Source organism: Oncorhynchus mykiss, chromosome 12, assembly GCF_013265735.2.
Source record: "Oncorhynchus mykiss isolate Arlee chromosome 12, USDA_OmykA_1.1, whole genome shotgun sequence".
NCBI classification, from domain to species: Eukaryota; Metazoa; Chordata; class Actinopteri; order Salmoniformes; family Salmonidae; genus Oncorhynchus; species Oncorhynchus mykiss.
This window is the reverse complement of record NC_048576.1, coordinates 36,708,970-36,719,014: the sequence shown is the minus strand read 5'-3', so window position 1 is coordinate 36,719,014 and position 10,045 is coordinate 36,708,970. Positions and strand designations below refer to the sequence as shown.

The window sequence follows — 10,045 nt, the reverse complement described above, 5'->3', positions numbered from 1 at the left end:
GGGGGGTTCTATAAAAATAGAACCAGAACACTACTGCAAGTCCATCACACCAACGTCATATCATTGTACTGTATTATGTCGGAATTTGAAATTTTGAACAGGAATAATAGACAACATGTCCAAGTGTCTTTATACCTCTCTGGTCTGACCGACTGAGAACACAACCAACACATGTACTGGGAGACTGACCGTCTCTGAGTACAGATAGAATGAAGTAGAACTGGAGTAGATAGATAGGATTCACCTATGAGGCAGATACGACACCACAGAGAGAAGAAGGGAGGACACACTCTCTTTCCAGGGATTTTACATGACCATGTGACATGAACAGGGAAAACTCTGGGGCCTAGTTGTAGCCTATAACAAAGAATTTTTCCTGGTCAGGTGGTGTGGTCAGGAAATCCTCCTGGCCCTAACTGAGGGACACCAGTAGCTGGTGAACTGTGGTAGTTGGAGAGAGGTGGGGGTACTGGGAGTCTCTCACTCGTAGTCCTGGTTGAAAGCGCCCCAGTCCTCCTGGACAGGTTCGGCTTCAGGCGTATAATGGTACTCAGACTGCTGGTTTTCAGAGGGGCTGACAAATGTTGGGTTGCTCCCTTTCTTCCCTCTGACACTGGAAATATATAAAACGTGTTACAACAAAGCCATGTTATAGACTAAAATATGAAGGGAAAAAAACAGGTATTTTCTGAATACGATAACTTCTGTTTGGACTCCAAACAGAAGTTATCTGGGCGTGCGGTGTGGTATACTCCAGTTGGTGTGGGTGCATGCAGTGGTTGTTGTTTCTACTGGCTCACGGGGCATGGGAGAGTGGGAATGAGCAAGAAGGAAACATACTGGTTCTTATGTTTGGAGCCGCTGATATGAGCTTGATACTGTTCCACAGAGTTGAGTTCAATGTTGCACACAGTGCATGGATAGCCCTTTACTGTAGAAGCTGGAGACACATATAGGAGGGACTAGTTAGCAAGGAATGCCATTTTAGACATGACACTAACATGCAATGACCCAATACGGCATTGGTACACAAGGTCCTGTACTGTCTTGCTGCTACTGTATATGACCCTCCAGAGACAATTATTAACACTTGATAGAAACTCAAAAAAAAATGTACATAATCATATGCCCATATTCACAAAATTCTAAATCAAGTGCTTTTCTTTCCACATGGGTGTCAGTGGCTGTTGGGTGTCAGTGGCTGTCTGGTCTTAGTTTTGCGGGGCCTCATTCCAAATCTCGTCTTGTCTATTAGAGGTCTGGAGAACTTCAGTATTGGATTTATTTTGCTTTTCAATGAGAGTGCTGGCTGTTAATGCTCACATTTGATTGGCTCTTATAAATTAGGTTTCCCTTAGGGTAGCATTTCCCAAACTCGGTCCTCGGGACCCCAACGGGTGCATGTTTTGGTTTTTGCCCAAACATTACACAGCGGATTCAAATGATCAAAGCATGTTGATTATTTGGATCAACTGTGTGGTGCTAGGGCAAAAACCAAACGTGTACAGAGTTTGGGAAACCCTGCCCAAGGGAGTGTGTTTCCTTGTTTTATGCGTGCCTATTATCTTACTGTGTCGGACAAAGTTTTAGTAGCTTGTTGCAACTTAGAAATATTTTCTCAAATACCACCTCTATTTGGAGCTCTATACCCATGTGAAATATATACAAATATTTCCATCTAGACTCCAACCCTTTTGATCGTCTTCCTGAGGAGAACTTCCCCAGGCTTTTGAACAGAACGTGAGAAGCTTTAGAGGCCAGGTCCTACCTGGTGCTGTGGACGGCCCATAGGTCTCCATCAGCTTCTGCTGGGTCAGCTGTTTTTTATGCTTCTTGCCTTCGTAGTGCTGCTTGGCCATGAGGGGGTTGTTGAATGAGGCGTGGCAGATGGAACAGAAGTGGTCCTGGTCGTCCTCGGCCGGGCCTGATGATGCCACGTTGCTCGCCTCTTCTAACTGAGTCTTCTTCTTCTTCACTACTGGGGCCAAGGCCTGAGGTAGTGCTACTGGAGAGGTAGAAGGCAGATATAGAAGGCAGGATATGACACATTAATCAGACAGGAAGGAGTTTACGTAATATTTTTGCACATTTGGAAAATACAGGCATGTGAGATGAAGGAATAACACAGTAGGAGAAAAAGAATGTGTGCAGATGGGGTGGAAAATTTAAAACAGGCTTATTCCATATGTCCATACAATCCATGTGGGCAACCTCTTACCTGGGGGCTGGTGGCCAAAAGTCTTCAGTCTCAGGTTCTTGGTGTGCACCTTGCCCTGGTAGTGGGACTCAGCCACCACCGGAGAGGAAAATGTCATATTACATATAAGACAGGCTTTGGAGCGGTCCGTCTCTTCATTACTGTTGGCCTGAATATGGGGGGGGGGGGGGGGCAGCAACCGTGAAGAAGACAAAAGGTTAAGGGAGCTCTATCCATGAACACTGTCTCTACTGGGAAGAGAAGTGCTGGATAAAACATTTTCTAGCTGAGAAATAACTTACGCTGTCTCCCGAAGGCAACTTGAACCTTTTGATGGTGGGCTCCTCTTCTTTGTGGATGCTCATGTAGCGCCTGACTTTGTTGGCATGCTTTTTGCTCTGAAAAGAATGCGAAAACAGAACGAAATAATGAAAACATCAGCTGCTGCTCTGTATACTGGTTGAGAAAACAACCATACAAGAGTCAAAATCAAGTGGGATCACTGACCTGATAATGTGCAAGTTTCTGTGAGTCAGAATTCAGGACAGCACTGCAGACTTTGCACAGGGCATCAGAAAACAGGTCACCATTCTCCTTTATCATCCTGTTTACTGAAAAATAATGGATGTTAGTGTTAATTAAACAGAAAACACAGAATCACCAACTCATATAGATCTATCCATCGGTGGTATATCATTATCTATGATGCTCTATGGCCTGTGATGAGCTCACAGCTAAGGTATAGTATTGCTTTATGCATAGTTGTAGCTAGCTAGTACACTTAGCTTTTAACACTTATGGCCGAGATTCTTTTAACTTGTAAATTCGGATGGCTTGCATCAACCTGATGTTGGTGCGAGCAAACAGACTAGGAAGTGGAAGGTATCAACAGCCAATCCAATAGGGTCTGGAAACTAATAGTGAGCTTCGATTGGTCAATAACGCGATGTCGCGGAGTATTTGCATTAAGTTCAGCTTTCCCCAACTTTGGTCCGCCCTGTTCACGTCCCTTGCCCATGCTCACATCGCCCAAAGGCCCTCCCGCCCACTTCACTGAAAATGAATGGACTTCAGATGTTTCATCGCTCCCAACGTGCTATGTGGATCTCGTGTCTGCTAGCTGCACGAGAACAACTCGGCTACTAGCTAGCTACTGATTTAGCAAATGTACTTAAAAAGACACAGAAGACGAAAGGTACACACATATAAAAGGCAGTCTTCAGAAGGCCAAGGTGGCTTTGAAAATAGCAAGCCATCTACTAACAAACATTACTCCTTCACTAATGCCTTGCATCGACCTTGGAGCTTGAATCTCAAATGGCTAAATAGCTACCGTTAGCAAGCATAGTGGTAATGTATTACTTGAAAGCTAGCGTTGATTGTTTATGCTCTGCTCACAGCAATAATAAATAAACCATACTAGACCAAAGTGGATGTCAATGATATTGAGCATAGGATAACGCGAGTTTACCCTCCACCGCCCCTGAAGGTAAATATGGAAAATCTCCATTAGGTTCCTCGAGCGCCATGTTTTCTTTCGGCAGCAGCGAGTACATGCGTAATTGTTCTTCTTCTTTGGTGAAGTTTAACGGCAGTTGGCATCCAATATGTTGCATTACCGCCCCCAACTGAACTATAGTATAAATCCATTTCGCTTTCTGATACAAAAAGGGAAACGTAAAAAATACAAACAGTGGCGATTTTTGCATTTTAAATATTGGTGGGGCAAAGAAACAAAAATATTTGGAATGCATGCCAGCAAAGCCACTACACAACACTAAACAATACATTAATTGCACTATAACAGTGACAAACGGTGCCCACAATCTGTTAGGGCCTACATAAAGCTGTCCCAATACCAGTCCCAACACCTTACCACTGCTACATCTGTCCCAGTACCAGTTCCAACACCTTACCACTGCTACATCTTTCTATCAGCGGAGTCTTGTCTGGCAGCGAAACAGTTAATTCCACCTCATTTACTGCCTTAAAAAAACATAGCTGATATGGCTGACTTGCTTAAACAAATGTAGTTTGTACTGACAATTGATATGTACAAACTATGGCATAAGGGGACGACAAGCGGATAAAAGGCAATCCATAATTTTAAGACATTAATGAGCGAGCTAGGACAAACGTAGTCAATATAACAATTTGTTCAGCACTTCTGAAATGTACAGCGACAGAATTCAGAACATGGGCTGTTCTTACAGTGCTCTCCCTGTACACCAAGTCAGAACCGTATGATAAATAAAGGTGGCAAATAAGCAGACAATGAAAGCTCTTACAATATTCAATGATTAAATTTCTCTAAAACAGGTTATAGGCTACATGTGCACCACCAAATCAGAACAGTAGGCAAAATTAAGAAGGGAAAATAGACCAACTTATTAGGGTGGAGCACATGGGCTACGAACAGCTTACTACACAACATACACCTAGTACACTTTATTAACTACAGTACGCATATCCCCCTGACATATTACATAATTTATGCAGCAGCATACAATACATTTTTGGACTCACCTTCTTGTGCTGTGCTCACTTGAACAGGAAGGTGGCGTGACGGTCCTTCGTAGGCAAATTTTGTCATCAAACTTTGTCATCAAAGTCTGGCATTCTCTGGATTTATTGTGCTTTCAAGACAACTGGGAACTCTGAAAAAAAACAAGGTCGAATCATGATGACGTCAGTGATCTTCAGGTTGTAGCTCTAGAAAGAGGCCGGAGTTCCTGACCTACAATTTTGAGTTGGATCACCGTTCAAAATGTATTTTCCCAGTCGGAGCTCGTTTTTTTCCCCGAGTTCCTAGTTCAAATCAAACAACATTTTATTGGTCACATATTGGAACGATGACTGGAACTAATTGCAAAAAATCACTGAAGCTGGAGACTCATATCTCCCTCACTAACTTTAAGCATCAGCTATCAGAGCAGCTTACTGATCATTGCACCTGTACATAGCCCATCTGTAAATAGCCCATCCAACTACCTCCTCCCCATATTGTTTATTTTATTTCAATTGTTTTGCTCCTTTGCACCCCAGTATCTTTACTTGCACATTCATCTTCTGCACATCTATCACTCCAGTGTTTATTTGCTGAATTGTACTTATTTTGCCACTATGGCCTATTTATTGCCTTACCTCCCTAATCTTACTTCATTTGCACACACTGTATATATACTTTTCTATTGTGTTATTGACTGTGCGTTTGTTTATTCCATGTGTAACTCTGTGTTGTTATTTGTGTCGCACTGCTTTGCTTTATCTTGGCCAGGTCGCAGTTGTAAATGAGAACTTTTTCTCAACTGGCTTACCTGGTTAAATAAAGGTGAAATACATTTGAAAGAATACACGTGATTAGCAGATGTTATGTGAAATGCTTGTCTTGAACTAACTGAAATCAGATTTCCCAGTTCCAAGTTAACAGTTGTTTTGAGCGTGGAAGAAATCATGCTGGATTGACAGCATGGCCAATGTTGAATGTTTATCCTTTTAAGCTTGGAAAAGAGGCCCTTACAACCAGACTTTGGACCACACAGCCACTCCACTGAATTGCAGGCCAGTGATTGCTTTGCAATGCTTGCAGTTGGCCACTGATTCCTTCCAAACCACTCATTGTTGAATTTGCCATTTCCAACTTGTTGTGTAATGTTTATGTCCAATGGCCAATGAGCACCGATACGTTTTATCTATAATTTCTCTTCATTATTTCTCTTCATATGACAAGGATTTAAAAGGATTTGCCAGTATATTGTTGACTTTATTCATGATGATGACTGCTTGCTAAGATTTTGAAAATATGATCAGTCCAATCAAAGCTACTGTTGATATAACGTGATTTGACGTAATTTTATCTGTGGCCAATGACCTTGAGTCTTATTGGATGGGCACTTCTAATGTCAATCTATAGCAGCACCCAAGTGGCTTGAATTTTCGAGCTCTACCCTTAGACTTGCTGGTGACATAGTGTCACCATGAGTGACAGAACACTGAGCCAATCACTGTGCAACTAGAGAACATTCCCAACCCCATACACTCCGTATTTTCCACTGGCTGCCCCACCACCACCACTACAGAAAAAGAGACCATGTTTGTATGTGACTTTATTAACTCAATTATATATTTTAGTTATTACATTGTTTGCAAACTGATATGTGACACGTATTAATGCCAAAATAACATGCAAAACAGGCATGTTATTTTTTCTTTGGTAAAAATGTGAGGCTCAAAACAGGTGGCTCTGCCCCACCTGCCCTGAATGACGGATCGCCACTGAAAACAAATATATATTTAATTACCCTACCAACTAACCTTACAATGATTAAAAACCCACTACCCCATTCCACTACTTTGACCCTATCTGCTCCTGCACCATGCCAACAGCCTGGGAGGAAAGGACACCGCCACTCATTACACCCTGTAACTCTTCTGAAGTCAAATCTCGTACACACAAATACTTCCCTGCAACTACCACTACATCTATTTTCTGTGATTTAATTTCCATTTCTGCGGTACAGTTGATAACCATTGCTTAGAAGCCAGCTAACCTTACTGAAGCATATATCACTCATTGGCCTATCCCTCTGTGCTGGCACAGATCTACTACTCACAGGGATCCTCTCACCCTTGACCTTTCCTCCTTTACTTTCTTCACTGCTTTAGCATACGACAGCTTCTGCAATACTCTGAGTCTACCCACCTCAAGCTTTCTCTCTAGCACTGGACACTTCCGAGCCCCAGCAACATGGGCACCCCTACAGTTAACACACACATCTTTATCCATTGAAACTACACAATCCTCTATCCCATGCCTTCTTGCACATTTCCCACATCTTGTAATCTCCCTCCTACAAACTTATGTGACTTGACCATAAACTTGGCACATGAAACAGCGCAGTGGATTTGGCACAAAAGCTCTAAAAGGATAACTGATATATCCTAGCATGGCTCGGGTTCCAAGCTCTTCACCACACCTTCCACCTCATTCCTCTTCTCCTGACTTTGCTTGAGGCCCGGTGGCATCCCGACATAACTCCATCTCATAATCCTCCTGCTGACCTCAGAAACACGTCTTCTCCGGGCACCAACATCTTAACAGCATGAGCAGTGGCCACACACAGAAAAACCGTGTGCATATTCTACCTCAGCTTTCAGACCAGTGCCATGTGTAATTGTGACGACAAAGATACTTTTTAATTATGAGATTGTCTTCAGAGAATTTCAATTGCATACTCCTTGAATCCCCTCTCCTAGCCTCCTTCTCAAAACCAATTGGATGAGAAAGCCAGAGGTCCTTCTCCTCTGATGGGTTTTTGAGGAGGTGAGACGACACGAGGAGGATGCAAGATTCTCCCCTTGTCTCCGCCCTAACAATGGCAGTCAATTGCCGCGTTCAAGTGCTAGTCGGAACTAGGAAACACAGAAATGTCCCGACTTGCAATCTCAACCACACTGCACACCGCCCTAACCCATCTGGACAAGAGGAATACCTATGTGAGAATGCTGTTCATTGACTACAGCTCGGCATTCAACACCATAGTACCCTCCAAGCTCGTCATCAAGCTCGAGACCCTGGGTCTCGACCCCGCCCTGTGCAACTGGGTACTGGACTTCCTGACGGGCCGCCCCCAGGTGGTGAGGGTAGGCAACAACATCTCCTCCCCGCTGATCCTCAACACTGGGGCCCCACAAGGGTGCGTTCTGAGCCCTCTCCTGTACTCCCTGTTCACCCACGACTGCGTGGCCACGCACGCCTCCAACTCAATCATCAAGTTTGCGGACGACACAACAGTGGTAGGCTTGATTACCAACAACGACGAGACGGCCTACAGGGAGGAGGTGAGGGCCCTCGGAGTGTGGTGTCAGGAAAATAACCTCACACTCAACGTCAACAAAACTAAGGAGATGATTGTGGACTTCAGGAAACAGCAGAGGGAACACCCCCCTATCCACATCGATGGAACAGTAGTGGAGAGGGTAGCAAGTTTTAAGTTCCTCGGCATACACATCACAGACAAACTGAATTGGTCCACTCACACAGACAGCATTGTGAAGAAGGCGCAGCAGCGCCTCTTCAACCTCAGGAGGCTGAAGAAATTTGGCTTGTCACCAAAAGCACTCACAAACTTCTACAGATGCACAATCGAGAGCATCCTGGCGGGCTGTATCACCGCCTGGTACGGCAACTGCTCCGCCCTCAACCGTAAGGCTCTCCAGAGGGTGGTGAGGTCTGCACAACGCATCACCGGGGGCAAACTACCTGCCCTCCAGGACACCTACACCACCCGATGTCACAGGAAGGCCATAAAGATCATCAAGGACATCAACCACCCGAGCCACTGCCTGTTCACCCTGCTATCATCCAGAAGGCGAGGTCAGTACAGGTGCATCAAAGCTGGGACCGAGAGACTGAAAAACAGCTTCTATCTCAAGGCCATCAGACTGTTAAACAGCCACCACTAACATTGAGTGGCTGCTGCCAACACACTGACACTGACTCAACTCCAGCCACTTTAATAATGGGAATTGATGGGAAATTATGTAAATATATCACTAGCCACTTTAAACAATGCTACCTTATATAATGTTACTTACCCTACATTATTCATCTCATATGCATACGTATATACTGTACTCTATATCATCGACTGTATCCTTATGTAATACATGTATCACTAGCCACTTTAAACTATGCCACTTTGTTTACATACTCATCTCATTTGTACATACTGTACTCGATACCATCTACTGTATCTTGCCTATGCTGCTCTGTACCATCACTCATTCATATATCCTTATGTACATATTCTTTATCCCCTTACACTGTGTACAAGACAGTAGTTTTGGAATTGTTAGTCAGATTACTTGTTGGTTATTACTGCATTGTCGGAACTAGAAGCACAAGCATTTCGCTACACTCGCATTAACATCTGCTAACCATGTGTATGTGACAAATAAAATTTGATTTGATTTGATTTGACTTGCTAACTGATTGAACGCGGCACGTGTATAACTACAAGCTGTTAGCAAGTCGGACAAGTTTACAGTCCCGACTAGCATGTGAACGCATCAAATGGAAGAATCTCAATGGGATCATCTCAATTGCATACTCCTAGAGTCCTCTCTTCCTCAAAACCCATGAAGGAGGTCAGAGGGGAGGAACCTCTGACCTGTCATCCAATGGGTTTTGAGAAGGACGAAATATCAGGTGGGACAATTCTAGCCAATGAGAGGGCAGATACGCATGTGAACAAGCACAACAGTTTACACTAATTACCACAGCCTATACTCCCCCCTAAAACATAAATGTGCTTTTTGGTCTTAATTAAGGTTAGGAATAGGGTTAGTAGTGTGGTTATTAAGATTACAGTTAGGTTTAAAATCTAATTTTAAAAAGAGAAATTGCTGAAATAGGCAGGGTTGCTTCCCAACCGAAACATTTGGTACGTATATTATGCGGCAGACCAGGGGGGTTGGTCAAAACGTTTACACAGAGAGCAGGACAAGCTCAGTTTCAAGGGTGTTTATTTGAATAACAAACCAAAAGAAAATAATAGGTCTCCCCATGAGACCCTCTCCGGGGATACCTTCTTCTGGGCTCCGGGTCTTGCTGTATCCTGTGGGGAACAAAAACGGAACTCCCTCCCTTTACCTCCAGAACCATCCCCAGCTATACGTGTGTTGCCCTTCTGGCAGCTTTATGGGACCCGTCCAGCTGGTGAGCAATCAGCCCTTGATTACTCACCAACCACAATCAGCCCCAATTAGTCCTGGCCGGAGAGCCCGTCGAGACCTGGCAAGTCCAGTAGAGGGAGCCATCGCCTCGTGATGTATACTCGGTCTGTC

The 10,045-nt window shown here is 44.0% G+C and overlaps 1 protein-coding gene across 4 annotated transcripts; it reads right to left on the bottom strand.

Annotated features, from left to right (window-relative positions):
- Window positions 1-306: 306 nt before the first annotated feature.
- On the bottom strand, window positions 307-3,787 carry znf346 (zinc finger protein 346). 4 transcript variants are annotated; one of them, XM_036937481.1, is made up of 7 exons: window positions 3,669-3,787; window positions 2,705-2,808; window positions 2,500-2,595; window positions 2,219-2,366; window positions 1,769-2,002; window positions 841-940; window positions 307-613 (listed from the first exon to the last, which is right to left on the bottom strand). In XM_036937481.1, the coding sequence occupies exons 1-7, from the start codon at window positions 3,751-3,753 to the stop codon at window positions 481-483; spliced, it is 900 nt and encodes a 299-aa protein (XP_036793376.1). In that variant the 5' UTR covers window positions 3,754-3,787; the 3' UTR covers window positions 307-480. The 4 variants fall into 4 exon arrangements, with proteins under 4 accessions (XP_036793376.1, XP_021479306.2, XP_021479308.2 ...); XM_021623631.2 differs by having other exon boundaries at window positions 1,769-2,005; window positions 3,669-3,786; XM_021623633.2 differs by lacking the exon at window positions 3,669-3,787 and adding an exon at window positions 3,401-3,661 and having other exon boundaries at window positions 1,769-2,005.
- Window positions 3,788-10,045: the final 6,258 nt, after the last annotated feature.